Here is a 19,255-nt window from a genome sequence, read left to right as displayed (position 1 = left end):
GACCCCCCCAGGCCTCCCCGCGGGGGACCACCCCCCGGAGCGGGCCCTGCCCGGCTCCCCTCAGGGACCCCCTCAGTCACCTGTCAGCCTCCCCCAGGGGACCCCCCCCAGCGGGCCCCACCCGGTCCTCCCCTCCTCCTGTCCTCCTCTTCGGGGGTCCTTCCCCCTCGGGCCTCCTCCGTAGCCGGTCCTCCCTCATCCCCCAGCCCCCCCCCGGGTGTGGGCCCCCTCCCCCGGGTACACCCCCCGCTGTGCTGATCTGCACCCGCGCACCTGAGCAGAGCACTTCTGTGCTCTCCTCGTTTTGCATCGCCCTTAAACACTACAACTAAAAAGAAGACCTCTATCTTACTTACCAAACAAGTTTTTCTCCTCCCTCTTTTTTGGGGTATGCGCTGAGCTTAAATGGACTCGAGGGGAAGGTTGGTTAGGAATTCAGATCTTTTAGGAAATGCTGGAGTACAGAGTTCGAGTCCTTCTGGAGGGGCAGTATGTGATTGACTCAGCGACGCTCGGCGCTGCTGCCTGCACCCGCCGGATTGTTGAGAAACGGTTCCGTTTCCAGCCCGGCTGCGGAGGGAACCCTGAGGGTGATCCACGGAAGGACGGCCTCAGGCATTGCAGGGTTCAGTACACGCAGGAAAGACCAACTCTAAAACCTCTGCCTCTTCTGTTGGCCGGTGTCCGGACGTCCAACAGAGTCTTCACGCACAGCAAACCTTGGGTGCATTTTTGTTCCATGATTGAGTCATTCACCCCATTCAGTAGGAATCTAGTCTTGGCTGTAATTTGATTCTCTTCAGTAAACTTTGATTTTGAGCTCAGCACATGCAGGGCACTTTGCTAGGCTCCATGCGTTTCGAAGACACTCTGTCAGGGCTGCTATACGCCCCTTACGCGCATGGGCTCATTCATCATTCCCCGCACCGCTGTAGAGAGGGATTGTCTTTATTTCCATTTTATGACAAAAGGAAGTAAGGCACAAAGGTCCCATCCCAAGTGGTAACCACTCCACTGCTCTAACTGTGGTAGGATTCAGAATGGGGTCTCTGCCTCTGCCTTCCAGAGCCGCCTCCGGTGGCCTGAGGTGACCTACACCACTCAACAAACTACAAAATCAAGGTACACTTGTAAATGCTGCTGCAAGTTTAAACAGAGTGTAGTCCAGGGAACACAGGATGAGGAAGGGTTTGGATTGCTGAAAATGTATCTTGGGTTGGGTACTGAAAATGGAAGTGCTAACTTTTTTTTTTGACAGAGCACGAGAACAGGGTAGAGGGCAGAGGGAGCCGGAGACTCCCCACTGAGGAGGGATCCCAGTGTGGGGCTCAGTCCCAGAACCCTGAGATCATCACTTGAGCCAAAGGCAGATGCTTAACCGGCTGAGCCACCTGACTTAACCGATGCTTCAGGTGTCCTGAAGCAACAACTCTTTCAAGTTAATGCTGTTGGTACTAGAGCCCAGCAACATATTATATATTTAGTCATATACCACACTACAGACTTGCAGTTAGGCTTGGAATGTTTTGTTGTGTCTTACGTTGTACTGTGGATGTCTGACAGTCAACATGATTCAGTAAGTTAATAAATATTGAGTACTTACGATGGGCCTGGCCCTGTACAGGGTGCTTGGAATCAAGCCATGAATATGGCAGAAATTGTCTTCAAGGAATAGCATTTGAGTGCACAGAGATTGGCTACACATGTGCATGCAGATACATAAATGTAACATAATTTTGGGCATTGATAAGTGCGGTTAAGATCCAAATAGAAGGGTGTCTGGGTGGCTCAGTCTGTTGGGTGACTGACTTCGGCTCAGGTCATGATCCCAGGGTCCTGGGATCAAGTCCTGCATCGGGCTCCCTGCTCAGTAGGGAGTCTGCCTCTCCCTCTGCTGCTCCCCCTGCTTGTGCTCTCTCTCTCTTAAATAAAAATCTTAAAAAAAAAAAAATCAAAATAGAGTAATGTTAAAGTACTGATGGGGGTGGGTTGGGGAAGTGCATTAAAATGGAGGGGGAGGGGCTACCTGTCTGGATTAGTGAGCTTTGAAGTGAGATTTGGTTGATGAGCTGTAGGCAGACAAGATTTAGAGGAAGAGTGTTCTAAGCGGAAGATAAGTACCAAGGCCCTGAGCTGGTCTCACCTAGATTTCAAGGGCCAGGCAAAAAAAATTCAGTGATTGCAGAAGTTTAATGGATGACTGGAGAGCATGGAAGATGACAACATGGGCTGATCATTTAGAACCTTGGACACCATTTAGGTTGAAACAGAAAGTCCATTGGTAATCTTAAACAAGACAGATGCGATCTGGTTTATGCTTTAGGAAAGAGGTTGGCAAACTTTTTCTGTGATGAGCCAGATAATACATATTTTAGGCTTTGTAGGCGGTAAGGTCTCTGTTGAAGTTACAGCTCTGCTGTTGTATTATGGAAGCAGTCCTACATAATGTTTAAATGAATATGACTGTGTTCTAATAAAACTTTATTTATGGGCACTGATAATTGAATTTCTTGTAATTTTTATTTGTCATGAAATGTTGTTGTTTTGATTTTTTTTTTAAGACTTTATTTTTAAGTAATCTCTACACCCAATGTGGGGTTCGAACCCACAACCCCCAGATCAAGAATAGCAAGCTCTCTCAACTGAGCCAGCCAGGCGCCCCTCTTCATTTTTTAAAAACCTAGCTTGTGGGCTGTACAAAAACAGGCAGCAGGTTGTGGTAGGCTGATGCCTGATGGATCCCAGTAGGTGGTAGAGTTATTTTACAGCCTCAAAAAATAAAATCTTTGTACTCTGAATTAATAGCTATCAAAATTGCGTCAGTTAAGGGAAAATCGTAGTTGCCACTGATAGGGAAACTGGCAGGAGAGGCAGCTGGGAGTGCTGGTTCTGTTTTCCTTTTTTTGGGAATGAGGAGCAGCTGTAGTCAACTGATCCTTTGCTTTAGCTCTGACTTTGCTTAGGACAAAACTCATCATCCTGACTGATGGCCAGGGAGCCTTTGACAGTGACTGTGGTTACTGTTTTCAAATGATAAAATGTATATTTTCTGAATTTTCTTTCTCAGGTAGGTGGGAGAAAGAGAGTACAGGGGTGTGTACTATTTAACAACTAAAGAGTGAATTTTTCAAATCTACGTATCTGTAGCTTGTTGTTCTCGCTTGTAATTGGAATAAAATGATCATACTAGCAATAGAATTTTAGTGTATGCAAATGAGATTTTGAGAAATGCAGAGTTTGAGTAAATGCCAGTTCCCTCCTTGTGCCTAAAAAATATAATGATTAGGGTAAAAGAAAAGTAGCATGAAATCTCACTCATCTATAAGGGCTTTTCATGCACAGCAGTGAACTTGTTTGAAAGCTCTTTAATACATATACTTCTCTTTCTGGAAAAAGAAATGAGAGCAACTGTGAAAATGCATACATAATGCAAAAACTTCTTTTGGGTAATACACTTTTCAGCTAATGAACTAATTACTGTGAACTGACCTATTTTACACATGGTTGCTTTAGTGACTTCCAATTTAGCTCATCCAGTTCCAATTTTAAATATTCTAGTTATACAACTTAAAAAGTTTGATGGTCAGATACTTTAAGGAAAAATTTCTTTATTCAGATAAAGATAAACCTAGGAGATAGACAACTTAAATCTGTTTTGGTAGCTTTGAGTTTAAATATGACTTAAACACCTTTTAAAATGCTAGTTTCAGGTAAGAGGGTAATCAACATCCTTGATTTAGACTTTTTGGAATAGAGTGGCGACATGTACTACTCATCAGTTTGTACCTGGGGCACACAACTTTGATCTGTAGTATTACTGAATCTGGTTGGAGTGGAGTAGTTAGCAGTATATGTCCACAATATTTATATAGTACTTTCTGTTTATAAGCCACTTGTCACAGTAGCTTTAGGATGCAGTCACTTATAAGTGGGGATACATTTTAAAACCCAGATGCTCTTAAAGAGCAGAGATAGATTGGTTGTAATATACTGTGATTATTTTAAAGTAACTGTTTTTTCCAAGGGATAAAAAATACAGTAATAGAACAGTTTTAGGGGAACATTTCTTTCAAATAGTTTCATGAAAGTAACATAAAAATCATTTGTTTATCACTTAGATTGATTTTGCTGACACAAAAGATAAAGTGCTGGTGTTTTTCAAGCTGCGACCTGAAGTAATTACTGATCAGAATCTACATAATAACATTCTTGTTTCATCTATGTTAGAATCACCTATAAATTCTCTTTACCAAGCAGTACGGCAAATATTTGCACCAATGTTGTTAAAGGTACGTAAATTAAAGGAGCTGTATGGTCGTTTTTTTTAAAGCTAGGTATTTGTATAAATGTCTTTATAAACAAAGAAATATTTTATTTGCTGTTAATATCATTAGTATTTTAGTTTTTAAATGTTATAAAAATTGTAAAAAAAATTAAAGTCAGCTTTGTGGACAAATAGAGAAATGGGAGAAAGAGATAAATGTAATCCACATCAGCTCTTAAGTTGCTATATAATAAATTATTTTATAAAGTTTTAACTGTTGAAAGGCCTTTTTTTCCTCCCTTATGAGACAGAGGCAGTGGCAGGCTTTGAGTGAAACAGATGTATTTTGACTTATTTCTCTCAACAGTATTTTAAGGAAGCCAGTTTGATTGGAAAACTTTTGATCAATGTTTGCTCTTGTCTGTTTTTCTTTAGGATCAGGAATGGAGCAGAAACTTTGATCCTAAACTTCAGAATCTTTTGAGTGAACTAGAAACTGGGTTGGGTATAGTTCTACGAAGATCAGACATTAACTCATCAAAATTGAAATTTAAGGAAGATGATACACGAGGTATAGAACCGTAGCTTAATGAAAGAAAGTCAAAACAGTTTTCTTATTAATACCTTAGTAAATTAATATATTTTTTCACAGATTTATTTCCACACTTTTGGATCTTCTCTGAGCTTCAGCCTTTTAAATGAATAGATTTACATGGATTTTGAGAGGAAGAAAATGTAATCTTTAACAATATGCAATTCATGGACATAGAATATAGTTGTCTCTCATTATTTGCAGTAGTTATGTTCTGTAAACTCACTGTGAATATTGAATTAGTAAATACTGAACTCTTGGTCCTAGGGGAAAAACAAAGTTAGGTTCCTGTGAGCCTCTGGTTGTAACATTTTTATTGACTTATCAACATGTAACCCTATTTTATGTATGTTTCTGTTTTTAATATATTTTACGTGTGTTTCTGTTTTAATATAATTAACACTTTTTTAATATAGATTGTTGATTTTTTGATATAGATTGTTGATTAATTAACATAGGCCTCATGGCCCGCAGCACTGTAACTCATGCATGAAGGAAACATCCCTGACACAAGTATTCTCTCTGTGGAGGTCACATCATAGTGTTCTTGTCCTTGGCAACACTGGACAGCACTTCAGCACTATGCTTGGGAGCCATCTTAAACAGAGAAATGACCAATAAAATGCACAAAAAATGAGGAAAATATCCAAATGAATAGGTTACAGAAAGGATACTTGTTTATGGTAGGAGATAGGAAACAGGAAGGCCGTGTTACCTTGTTCAGCCTGGGAACGTATATGCAGGGTAACTCCCAATTTTTCATTGCTCTGTGCATGTCTGTGGATGACCATGAAAGCATTGCAAGCATTGATTTTAGATACAAATAAATGTTAGGAAATGGATGAATTCATAAATCCACATCCATGAATAAGGAGGATTGACCCTAATCGTCTACTTTGCAAAGATAATTGATTTTTATTTTAGAAACGCATTTTATCTGAAGCCAATTATAATTTTATTCTAGCTATAAATATTACTTATGTGAACAATTAATATGAAATGAATGACCTACACTAATCATTATTTTACAATATTGGATACAGTTTTACACTTTTTTGAACAGTAAATTAGATGCTTTTTGAATACCATAGACCCAGAAAGAATAGTGCACTTTTCCAGCATGTGATTAAGCAACTAGAAATTGTCCAATTCATTGGGAAATATAAAAACAAATTGAAAAGTAAAATTATTTTAATTTGCTTATATTTTGAAATTAAATTGTGGGCGTTGATTGATTAAATTGTCATTATTTCTAATTTGGATGGTATTCCCAAACATGAATCGTGATGGAAAGCCTTGTGTTGGAGAAACAGCCTTTCGGGTAGAAGGTGTAGACTGACTGTGTACAGATGGATGGTGTACAAAAACATATGGGAAACATACTGAGCGACAAACCTGTGAAGTATACATTTGGTGTACTGTTAGTTGTTCTTAGTGGATTTAAGGAAGAACTTTCTGTCGATAGAAATTATAAGGCTGATTTTCCGCACATCTTCATGAGCACAGGAAATAGGCAAAATCAAATGAACCAGATAATTTTCTGGCTTTTCATTTTGTACTGATATTTCTTTTTTTCCTTCTCACCTTTTCAGGTATTCTAACACCAACTGATGAGTTCCAGTTTTGGGTAGAACAAGCTCATCGTGGAAATAAACAGATTAATAAAGAAAGAGCCAGTTATTTTAAAGAATTATTTGAAACAGTTGCAAGAGTATGTGATTCCTGTATAGTTATATTTCAGACTTTTGATAAAAGTACTTTAGGATTCAGTTTTCACTAGATTTACCTTTGTTTTGACATTATTATTTGATGGTTGTAAACAAAATATATCCTTAATACATAACAGGGTTTCCTTGAAGTGTGCATTTAACATGTACACAACTTAAAAACCGAAACTTTTAAGAAAGTTAGATTCTAATCTCTAGTAAATATTTTTCTCAAAAACATAATTGCTTTTCTGCAGGTACATAGGGAAAAGCAAAAGCCTAATGTACTAAGAGAGGTTTATCTACATGGAGGTAATACATTCTTTTAAAGGAATGTTCAGTTTATTCAAGTTAGCATTTTGAAGTAATCCCAAATATGAAAAGTCTTAGTTTTATACTTGATTGATTATTCTTTGAAATATTCCTAGAGGTTAAATAAGTGACCACTTTAAATATGGTTACAAAAAAGTCTATTCTTTTTACAATAAATAGTAATTTTTTATTTGTTCCCAGTATTATTTCAATAGTATCATTTTAGTGAAAAGTTTGAAATGGTTTTAAACTTTTTTTTGTCATGATGGAATGTAAAATCACAAACCTTGAGCTGTGATTGCATTACGGGTAACATGCAGTGCAGTCCATGAGTGACGACATATGGGAGCTAGTGTGGGTAATGTCTGTCTGGTGTTAGAACCGCCTCCTTTCAGGAGCTGCAAGAAATGAATCCAGACTTGAAGAAAATTAGGTCAAGGGCAAACATAAATGAATAGACTTTGCAATTCTTATTTTTTCTTCTGGCTTTCCTGATATTTATGTTTGTAAAGGAACTTGTAGGGTATTTGCATAAAGAAGTAACACATCGTCTGGTAGAAAAAGGAGGAGGAAATGATATCGCAGGTGTTAGAATTGTAGTAATTGAAAAGTCTGGGAACAAGTTGACTATATTGACGAAAGTATAGTTATCATTATGTTTAAAAATGAATGCCTTTTGGTTTTAGGAATTTTATAACTTGGACGGTCTCTCCTTATTGGAGGTGGTTGACTTGGTGGAGACCACTCGGGATGTTGTAGATGATGTGTGGAGACAAACAGAGCATGATCACTATCCTGAGTCACGAATGTTACATCTCTTAGATATCATAGGTACTGTTAAAGAAGCAAACTTTTGAAACTTTGGAAGCCTGTCTTACTTTGTTTTTCTAGTTTTTCCTTCAAGCCCTTACTGAAAATGCTCCTTAATGTAATAATTGTTGCTTAGAGTAATGCTTAGAGCAAATCATACAGAATTATTTAAATATAAATTTGTATATAGGTGGTTAATTTAAATCATGTGTCAAATTCTTTGACCATTAATGCAAGTAAATTTACATAGATTTTTAGTCCCTGTACCTGTATTAATTTAAACTTTATTTTGTAATGGTCTCAAAAGTCTTTAGTATGTATTGGTTTACTTGTTAGTATTAAAGTGCATATACTTTTTGACCTAGAAAATACCATTCTCTTTATTATTCTCAGGAAATATTAGACAAGTGCATAAAGGTATATGTATAAGGATAGTTATTGCAGCATTGTTTGTAATGTAGGAGTAGAGACAAATAGTGATTGAGAATTGGTTATATAATGTTACCTCCATACAGTAGTGTAGACTTTTGAAAAAATTATATGTATTTTTGCACTTGAGAGATGCACATAATACCTTGAAAGATGCGAAAATACAAAGAAATTATGTGCATGTGTTTTGAAAAATACTTGTTTTGAGTCTAAGGATATGCATACAGTATTTCATAGATCCTTAGTTTGCTAATTTGTATATTTTTGTCATAAGCGTGTATTCTGTAATTATTCAGTAAAAACACAGTTCCATTAAAAAATTTGCTTTCTCTTTTATTAGGTGGTTCATTTGGAAGATTTGTTCAGAAAAAATTGGGAACTTTGAATCTGTGGGAAGATCCTTATCATCTCGTGAAAGACAATCTGAAAGCTGGTATTTCAATTTGTGAACAGTGGGTGGCCGCCTGTAATCACCTAACAGGTCAGGCGTGGCAGCGCTATGTCCCTCATCCATGGAAAAATGAGAAATACTTCCCTGAAACACTTGACAAACTTGGCAAACGCCTCGAAGAGGTATCATTTGATTACTTGGGTCTTTGACATAAGTATGGAGGGGGTTCTCACCTGTTTGTGAATATATTTTATAATTAGTAAGTAGTACACATCTGATAGGAGTTATTTATGTTTTGGGGAGAGAATAAGAATTAAAGTTCGTGTGAGATAATTTTTGGCAGTCATGTGACTGGTGCCCAACTAGCTGCTGGTTTCCACCTGCTTGCTTTTTCTTTGGTGTGTGGCTGCTCACCTTGTAAGCTGTACTTCTCTGTTGTGAAAAAGATAATCAGCTCCCTGTCCAGGTATAGAAGCTCTCAGACATTCTCTTGGCTATTGAAATTGTTATGAAGCAGGGACAGCTTTTCAGGGAGTACTCAGTGGAAATATTGATGGAAGAACTGTTTAATCTACATAGGTTACAAGTTTCAGTGTAGAACTTAAGCATTTAGCTTGAGGGGCTAGCAAAATGAGAATATACAAAGATTGCAAAGCTGACTTTTCCCCTTCGTGCTCATAGTTCTTTGGGGATTTTTTTAAAAACCTTTTTCATTATGAAAAATTTGAAACATGCACAAAAGTGAAATAGTGTAACAAATGCCCGTGTATCCACCTCTTGATTTCAACAGCCACTGGCATTACTCAGTTTCTGTTCCATCTTTGTCTCCCTGCCTTCCCTTTTTTTGGAGTATTTTTAAAGCCAAGCCAAGAAACCGTATACTTACACCCTTAAAACAACCACAATACCACCATCACGCTCAACAAAATGACAATATTTTCCTAGTATCATTTTGTATTTAACCAATGTTCAGTTGTCCTGATTGTTTCAGAAAATCTTTAGTCAGTTTACTTGAATCCGGCTGCTTGACGGGTGCTGCTGTGTGATGCCTACCCGATACATCAGGACGCACACAGCCTCGTTTTCCCACTGGCAGGGAGGTCAGTTTGCTCTTGGCTCTCCTTATGATGCTCTTCCTTCAGCTCTTCTAAGTGACTTACCAGCCACTGATGATCTTGAGCAGTTGTGACATAGATTCTCCAGTTCCGTTGTTCTTTCTGCATTACTGGTAACGACGGAAGAACTTTTTGTCATCAGTTTTTTAGTTACTCTGAATGGCAGTAGACACAATTACCTTTTTTCTTTGATTTATCACTTGTTAGAACAGTGAATAATAAGTTAGTTTCATAGTAAGTTCCATAGGCAATTAATGGAGTGTTTTCTCGCTAGTATTATTACAAAGCCATGAGTTTTTATGAGTTTCAGTCTATCATGGTTATTATTATCCTCAAATTGTTCCATCTTTGGGCAGTGAATGCCCATTTAAGTTGGCTCTTGTGTTATTTTGACATGAATCCAGTATTTCTTTGACAACTTCCTTACTTTTAGGCCCCCCCAAAATATACCAGCCCATCTTGGACATTTTCTGCCTCACTCCTGGAATTAGTCATTTCTCTCAAGAGCCTTGTTCTTTTTAGTGAAAATGGTATTTAGCAGCAACAATCTGGTTGGGAAAATATTGTCATTGATAACTTAGTTATCAATGCTTTTAGGCCTTCTCAGTAGACAGGGTTGTTACATTGGTATTTTTGTTTTTAGCAAGAAAAAAAATCAATAGTATATACTCCTCTTTCCATCTCAAATGAAAGGTTATAGTGTTTTTACTTAACCTTTTTGATTGCCTTTTAATTGTTGGAAATTTTATATATTTATTTTTAAATTGAAATACCACACATTTTATTCATTTAAACTATACGCATTTTTTTTTAAAGTAGGCTGTACACCCAACATGGGGCTTGAACTCACAACCCTGATATTAAGGGTCGCATGCTCTACCAACTGTGTCAGGCAGGTGCCGCTCTTGGTGGAAGTTTTAAATACAAACTACAACAATTTGTTTCCCAGCTATTTGTAATTTATACATAATAGGGTTGTTAGCATATTATTTCATTGTCAGAGGTACAATTTAATGCAGAATAATGAAAATCAGAAGTTCTTTTTACTATATTAAGGACTCTAAAACGTTACTTAAATGAACTTTAAACATAGTTTAACCGTATTTAGATTTTGTGTGTTTTCACCAGGTTTGAACACATTAATTGATAGTAGCGTTATGATGTAATGATGTCTTTGAGCACCACTTTGACTATTGATGAGTAGTAATTCTCAAGATTACAGTTTGTTGTATTCATTTCAGTGAACCTAGTTTAAAGAAACTCTTGCCAAATATATGTAGTCTCTAGAACTATTTGTGCAGATTTATCAATTTAAATAAATTTGTTGTTTTACTATTTTATGTTTTAGGTTTTGGCTGTTAGAACAATTCATGAGAAGCTTCTTTATTTTTTACCTGCCAGTGAAGAGAAGATCATATGCCTGACTCGAGTATTTGAACCTTTTACTGGCCTGAATCCTGTGCAGTATAATCCATATACTGAGGTACGAATATATATGTTTTTGTCTCTGTAACTTCCTGTTTGTATTGTTCTTCTTAAAGGTAAATATTGGAAATATTAAAAGTCTAATAATATTAATTTGTTTAGCCTTTATGGAAAGCTGCAGTGTCTCAATATGAAAAAATTATTGCACCTGCGGAACAAAAAATAGCAGGAAAATTGAAAAATTATATTTCAGAAATTCAGGATAGTCCACAGCAGGTAAAATATTGAAATATTTTACTTTTACTATTTCCCTTAAGCTATTTTGGGAGATATTTATGTATTTACCAAGTTGATCGACTTAGGATGAACATGTACTTTTTTATTTTATGTTAGCTTCTTCAAGCATTTCTGAAATATAAAGAGTTGGTGAAGCGTCCAACTATAAGTAAAGAATTGATGTTAGAAAGAGAAACTTTACTGGCAAGACTTGTGGACTCAGTTAAAGGTAAAAGTTTATGAGAGATTATAGTGTTTGCTTGAGAAAATATTTTTGTAGGTTACTTTTTCTTGTATACCATTTAGGATTAGAACTATATTTTATAACATTATATGCTGAAGATTAATTTACTATATTTGTTATAAATTACAGATTTTAAAAATTAACTAGTTATTTTCTTTCTCTGTCTCATTTGATGCATGGTAAAGTCCCTGAGGGTAAAGGACCAAGTCTTAGAATTTTTCTTTCCACAACCTTTCACTTAGTACTTGGTGTGCACGGAAGGCACTTAGGAATCTTGATTGAATGTGTATAATCATTTATTTGACTTAAATTTTTACAGATTTTCGGTTAGACTTTGAGAATCGATGCCGAGGAGTTCCTGGTGAAGCATCTGGACCACTTTCTGGCAAAAACCTTTCGGAAGTTGTTAATAATATAGTTTGGGTTCGCCAGTTGGAACTGAAGGTATTAGTTTTAATAGATGTTGAGGAACACTAATTGTAAAATCTGCTAAATTAATATGGAAGGCACTCTAGAACTCTAGTGAAAAAATGAAAAAAAAAGTCTCTGCTTTCTTTGGCATTTCCATCTAATTTTCATGTGAAGTGTAGAATTCTAAAAAAGTGTACAGGGGAGGTTTGAATGGTCCGCTCATTTTTTATGTAGAGATAACTAGCACATCCTTTATCATTCAGGTGCAGTTGTTCCACGTAAAGTGCCTTCTTAAGAAAATATTGAAGAGGAAATCATCTTTTCTATATTTTCAAATGATTTTTTTAATCCTTTGAGATTATCACTGCAAAATCTTTGTAGTTGCAAAGTCTATCGGCAAGTATGTTTATGTAGGTAAATCATTCTAGGTTGAAAGGAAATTAAAGGAAAGGTGAAATGTAATTATGATATTGCGTAAGATTAGGGTCAGCAATTTATGGATTTAACAGCTACTATTTTAATATTTTGGTATTACCAAAATTGATCTAAGATTCTTATGTATAATGTCTTCCATCTGACTCACATAATGGTTATTCATTGGTTATGGTCTGTGATTAAGAGCAAGCAGACATAGAGTATTATAAAGGCTAGCATGTTGGAGAGTTCTACTTATTCAAGGTTGTGTTTTTGATGTTCTGTTTTCTGGAATATTCTGTCCAGTTTTGTCAGTCAGCTTTCCAAAGTGCTATCACGTTCTGTGTACAGTTGTGGAAGAAAGACATTTCTTTCCTCTAATTGCCCTTCAGATTGGCAGGTATGTGTGAGCTCTTCCCCAGAGCACTAAGCAAAGGACATGTGTAAAATACACATGTATTGCTGCACATGTGTAAAAGCATTGCTGAATTTGTGGGGGTCTCACCTGAATCTCCCTCGTCTCACCCTCCTGATTAGGCCTCGTATGCCTTACATCTGTGTTTTGGTATCCTGAGTTGTACAAGTCAGAAGCAAAGTAGAGGTTGATCTTCTCACATTTGCTGGCAAATCTTCTCTCCTACTGTTTATAGGTGAATGGGAAAGTAATTTCTGAATTACACATCAGAGAAGGTGGTTCGTTTTATGACAATTTTGTAGTAAGTATTAATATATTCTTGTAATATTCTTGTGTTGTGGCTTTTTAAGGTGGATGATACTATCAAGATTGCAGAGGCTCTTTTATCTGACTTGTCAGGATTTCGATCTTTCCATCGAAGTGCTGAAGATCTCTTAGACCAGTTTAAACTGTATGAACAAGAACAATTTGACGATTGGTCCCGGGACATTCAGTCTGGTTTGTCTGATTCCAGATCTGGTTTGTGGTAAGTACAGGTACACTAAACAGTGACATCTGGGCAAGAATCTTGTTTCTTATGGTATTAACCGAATTTTGTCTGTTCTCTCCTTTATCCAAACTTGCTGCCGCTCCTTAAAAAATTTTTTTGTTAGTTTTTGATTATCAACTTTTAAGTCATTAAGGTTGGGAACTTGGAAGATAGAGTTAGTCGACTGCCCGCCTTGCTTCTCGTGTCTGTTTCTCAGGTCTGCAGATTCTCCTTTTAGAATGAGGCTTTCCTCTCCCATGGTGTGTTGGTATTCATATATGTTTTTCTACCTTTTTACATTAATATTATTTACATGGATACACACACACTGTAAGCTATAAAATTTCATTATTTTAAGCTCCTTGAGGTGGGAAGTAATCTCTTTATGAAATACTACTTGGGTGCCCACCATAGGGTAAGGGTTTGGTAAACACTTATTGAGTGATATTGAACCTAATTTAATTGGTTAACCTAATTATTTTAATGCACATTTAAAATGGATGATCTGGAAAAATCATTGTTTCTTTGTTCAGGTAAACTTTCCTTAGTATATTACTGTATTTTTAGAAACTGGTCATGTTTTAGTTTTTAGAAACTTGTTACTTTTCAAAAAAGTAACTTTTGTTGCTTTGTCCATATTATGAAATTCTGTTTATTTTGCCTATACTGCTACAAAGAATAATTAGGCCATAAGGGGTAGCTTCTTAAACTGAATAAATAGTTTTTTTCCCTTACCTTGCATTTTGGATGTGGAGGAAGAAGAGAAGAACCGAAAGGTGCTGGGGTGTAATGATTCTAACCTTAGGCCATTGAACTCTTTCCCCTTCTACTATCAACCTAAAATATGACAGATACGCCAGACCTAAAAGAAGAGTTCTTTAATCAGCTAATTTTGGGAAATGTTGACACTTCTGTCACTGCAGCTCTGGTGGAGATCCACTCTGTGACAGCATGCCAAGGGATTGAGAACTTCTGTAAAGAAGTCTGTTGAATGCTGTTCAACCCAGTGTTTCCCATTTGGCCATGAAATACTTGGACTCCTGCTTTTTTTTTCCTGGGCAAAACCCTTGATTGTTCCATAGAATCAGCATGTTTTAGAATATATTTCAGGATATGCTGATATGTAGAAAGTAGTTTTGAAGATTAGTTTCAAATAAAGGCAAAGAAAAATCACCATTAAAATTTTCTGACAGGCTGTATGTTATGTTATAGGAACGTTGAGGCTACATCATTATTCTAAGCCACTTTGAAGTATCTACTTTTTATTCTGCTTTATTATATGTGTTGGTAGATGGGTGGGATAGTTTTGTTCTTTGGTTTTCAGTAGCTTACTTTCTAAGACCTACATTTTCTTAATTGTGAAAGTGATTTGAAGGAATAAGCATTATGTAAACCTGATCCTGTAAGGGAAGTCATGAAACTATAATACTTCTTGATTAATTTAGCTCAGTATTTTCACAGTCATGCTGAATCGAGTGCCCTGATTTAAAAATTGCTATTATAACATTTACAAGAAACACGAAGGACGGTCCTTAGAGAAACAAAAGTAGAGGAATGAAACATGTGAATATCTCTCCTCCTACCATTTTGATGTTCTTTATCATTGATCCTTTAATAAACACGTTAAATAACCAAGTAGGCTGACTAAAGAAATACCTAAGGTACCCTTTGGAAAATGAATCAAAACCTTTTCTCTTTATGGTGAATATGATGCCAGTTTTGAGTCTGAGTGGAAGGCTAAGAGATTGATTTTACTGATTTCAAAAACTGCTTGGTTGAAATATTAATGTGATGGTGTATTTTGGATATTGCAGTTTATTACCAAGATCTGAATTGTGAGATACTATGTGAAAATAAGATTGCTTGAAAACTATAATTAAAATTTTTTTTACTTTGAGTTAATTTTATATTTACAGAAAAGTTGTAAAAACTTTGATTTTTCATCTGTCAAAAGAGTGAGAACATGAATTTTAAAAAATTATTTATTTTATTTTGTAGTATCGAGGCTAATAGTCGAATTATGGAATTGGATCCTAACGACGGATCATTAAGAGTGCATTATTCAGATAGGTTGGTGATTCTTCTGAGAGAAGTTCGTCAGCTCTCTGCACTTGGCTTTGTTATTCCTGCCAAAATACAGCAAGTTGCAAACATTGCACAGAAATTCTGCAAGCAAGCAATTATTCTTAAACAAGTATGACATTATATTTTTGAATATATGACTATTCTGAGTTCATTACATTACAATATTTTAAGGGGTTCGTTTTCTAAATTTGAGTTTTTTAGGCTAACAGAATAGCACAAGTCTTTGGAAATTATGGTTTGCTAAATGACTACATTACAAAATTTACTTTGCAAATCTATATAGGAATTCATTAATTTATGGTATGATTGTTACTGTTATTCATTCTAAAAGCATTTGGAAAAATAAACTGTTATATCTCTTTTTTTCCTTTTTCTTTCATGTTGAATGCATGGATCTTAAAGGACCTTCTAGTCAAAGGGCCCTCTGTCTTTTGCTTGCCTTCGAGGGGCAGATTCTTAGAGAATTACCAGGCTGATGGGCTGATCACTATTTTTGGTCATTTCATAGGTCTAGCTGTTCACCACTTTGCCATCATATCATTTTTCTATTTAGAACCAACTATTATGGCCACATTGTCTGTCTCCTTAGGGCAGAACACAAGGCCCTTCTTAATCATGCTCTAATTAACCTAATCAGCTGTGGCTTCCACTCCCTACCCTCTGAATGTGTCTCCATGCACGGATCTCTGTCCCCTCTTATTAGAAAACTCAAAGTCATCCTTTAATTCCCCACTCATAAGTCCTTTCTTGTGTGTCTTTCTTTAGTTGATTGTTTCCTGTTCTGTATGCAGTGTGCAGATCACTCTCGAATGCTTTATGGAGTACTGGGTTTTTTTCATCTTTTCTCTCACTTGATTAATAGATCGTGGTGGGCAGGAATAGTATCTTAGAGGCAGGGGCAGTGTCTTGTGTATCTCGGTCTCTTGTTTATTCTTTCAGCAGAGATTCTTTGAGCACCTGCACTGTCAGGCACAGCATAGTGGGGATATAAAAATGAATATACTGCTATATCATATTCTGGCACATGGTTCTCAGGCTCGGCACTGTGGACATTTTGGACCAGTTCTTTTTCCTGGGGACTGTCATGTGCGTTGTAGGATGTTTTAGCAGCATCCCTGGGCAGGAGCACCTGTCTGCTCCTGACAGTCAAAAGTGTCTCCAGTCATTGCCAAATGTCCCCTTGGGTGCAAATCAGCCATGGTTGAGAACCACTGGTCTAGCAGGGAGAGCAAAGTAAACATTGAGTTCTCATTAAATATCAGGGCTTCTGGAGGATAGATTATTTATGTTATTTCCATTCAACCCCCCACTCCCTATTTTTCACTGATCGAATTGGGGATCAGATTCGTAACATAGCTTTTCTGGTGCCACACAGCTATAAGTTATGTAGCTGGGATTTGATCCCAAATCTGACTCCAAAGCCCATATTTATTCCATTACAGTTTATATACTGGTGACAGATACTTGAAAAATTGATAAAATATTTAATTTATTATGAGTATTTTATTAGAGATTTTTGGAAGTGCTATGAAAGCATAGAGGTGGGAATTTTCAGTTATTTGCTGGGTGAGGGTAGAGGGAGTATCAGCTAAATCTTTACAGAGGAATGCTGTTTGGTGTGAGACTGGAAGATTAGACATATGTTGTCTCAGGAGCACAAGGGGTAGGGTGGGTGAGCATATCACATAGAGGGACTGCATCCTTAAAAGCAGAGAGGCTTGCTCACTTTTGTATCCTGTGTACTTAGTGTAACGCAATAGGAACTCAAACGGTGAAGGAATGGTCATACAGTTTTGTCTTTCCCCGAGGGAATCTATTTACGTAAACCTTTACTTACGAGCGGGTGTGTAGCTGGCATAGGGAGGTGAAGTAGGAGCTGGTTAGATAGTAGTAAGACCAGATTGCTGGAAGAGTATGTATTCTTCTGCTTCTGGTTTTCTTGATTAGGCTTTTTCTTGGACTACTACTGTGGTACAGAATAGTACAGTGGATATTCTCTACCAAATAAAGAGATTTTCATATGTACTAGTGGAAAGAAGAGGGCTCTCTGTAAAATCAGTTAGGAATTTTTTTTTTCCCCCTAAGAGAGAGAGAGATGCCCCTCCCAGAGGGAGAGGGAGAGGGAGGGGGAGGATCTTAAGTAGGCTCCACACCCAGCACGTGAGCCTGATGCGGAGCTCGATCTCACAACCCTGAGACCATGACTTGAGCTGAAATCAAGAATGGGATGCTAAACCGACTGAGACACCCAGGCGCTCCAGTGAGGACATATATTTTAAGCACATACCCTGGGCTAAGAATTTTGTGAGGTGCTAGGGATACAAAGATTAAAAGACAGTCTTTTTAAACTCTTTAGACTCACACTGTGGTGTCCACTTGATCCACTTCCCTGAACTTCTCCTTTTCCCCTAACAGAGTTGACAGTGGCCTCTTTTGTTCATCACTGTACTGTGGAGGTACTTCTGTTTTTTGATTTACTGATTAATCCAAGTAATACTGTGTGCCTTCTACCTGCTAGACACTGTTCCTGAAGCTGTCCTTCTAATTTGGGAGATCGCAGACACACAGGTCGGTAGTTTTAGGTAGTGATGAGTGCTTTGAAGAAAAAGAAAACAGAGGAAGATACAGAGTGGTCAGGGTAGGCCTTGGTGAAGGCTATAACACTGAGAAGAGGAGCGACAGAGTGGCAGCAGAACAACGCCTTCCCCCGCAGGCGTCTGGGGGAAGACGTGTGTGTGGAGGGAACAGATTCCGTGCCGAGTTCCTGAGGCAAGACTCCCTTGGTGGCCTAGAGACGCAGCAGGGAGGCCAGCCTGGGTGCCATGCACTGAGGGTTTGTGCTGGGGCTGACGCCAGTTGATGTAAGATGCTGGTGCTGGGGGAGGGCCGTGGGTCTTGGATTTGGATTTTATTCCTGACTATATTGGGAAGCCATTGGGAGATTTTAGGTAAGAGTTTTGGGATTTTGGATTTTATTCTTAAATCCACTGGGGAGTCACTGGAAGTTTTTGAGTGGGCACAGGTATGGTATGATTTCTGTTTAAGGAAGGACCGTTCGGGCTTCTTTGAATGCTTTGAGAGGACAGTAGGAAGCCATGACTGGAAACAGGCACTGGTCTTGTCAAGAGACGAGGCTGCTTGGACTGGTGTGGGACCCATGGAGGCGGGCGACATGGCTGGGTTTAGTATGTATTTAAGAGTGTAGTCAGTAGACATCATGGATGTGGGATGTGAAAGAAAAGTGAAGGACAACTCAAAGTTTTTTTGGTCTGAGAAATGAATAAATTACGTGTTATGTACTGAGAAAGGAAGGAGCAGGTTTGGAGAGTTGTAAGAACGAAGGGTTCCATTTTTAGCATGCTTTACTGGTTTCCTCTGTATTTCCCTTGATATTGTGAACTTCTTGATTGCAGGGACTGGGTTTTATGGTCTTTGTTTAATCAGCCCCCAGGACATGATTTGGCAAATTACAGGAACTCAACACATAATTGTTGACTGCGTATATTAATACATGCGTAATGCTATATTAGAGATGAGAAACATTTTTTGTTAAATCTTAGCATGAGAAGAGTTAATATTTCCACTAAATTAAAAATGAAAACAGGGCGCCTGGGTGGCTCAGTTGGTTAAGCAACTGCCTTCGGCTCAGGTCAGGATCCTGGAGTCCCGGGATCGAGTCCAGCATCAGGCTCTCTGTTCGTCAGGGAGTCTGCTTCTCCCTCTGACCTTCCCCCCTCTCATGCTCTCTCTATTTCATTCTCTCTCTCAAATAAATAAATAAAATCTTAAAAAAAAAAAACAACAAATGAAAAATTAAGTGTGTTATTTATTATTGAT

General features: G+C 37.5%; 1 protein-coding gene across 1 annotated transcript in view; it reads left to right on the top strand.

Annotated features, from left to right (window-relative positions):
• Positions 1–19,255, top strand: part of DYNC2H1 (dynein cytoplasmic 2 heavy chain 1) — a 260,672-nt gene that overhangs the window by 355 nt on the left and 241,062 nt on the right. The window contains exons 2-12 of the mRNA XM_081797372.1: positions 4,119–4,289; positions 4,700–4,835; positions 6,449–6,567; positions 7,561–7,705; positions 8,454–8,686; positions 10,968–11,102; positions 11,207–11,320; positions 11,438–11,549; positions 11,884–12,008; positions 13,155–13,330; positions 15,332–15,527. Of these exons, the coding sequence (XP_081653498.1) occupies positions 4,119–4,289; positions 4,700–4,835; positions 6,449–6,567; positions 7,561–7,705; positions 8,454–8,686; positions 10,968–11,102; positions 11,207–11,320; positions 11,438–11,549; positions 11,884–12,008; positions 13,155–13,330; positions 15,332–15,527 (1,662 nt within the window). The remainder of the gene's footprint in view (positions 1–4,118; positions 4,290–4,699; positions 4,836–6,448; positions 6,568–7,560; positions 7,706–8,453; positions 8,687–10,967; positions 11,103–11,206; positions 11,321–11,437; positions 11,550–11,883; positions 12,009–13,154; positions 13,331–15,331; positions 15,528–19,255) is intronic.

This window comes from Leptonychotes weddellii, chromosome 11 (genome assembly GCF_054177405.1).
Source record: "Leptonychotes weddellii isolate Sample4059 chromosome 11, ASM5417740v2, whole genome shotgun sequence".
Lineage (NCBI taxonomy): Eukaryota > Metazoa > Chordata > Mammalia > Carnivora > Phocidae > Leptonychotes > Leptonychotes weddellii.
Note: the sequence above shows the minus strand (reverse complement) of the source record. Positions and strands in the feature narration are given on the sequence as shown.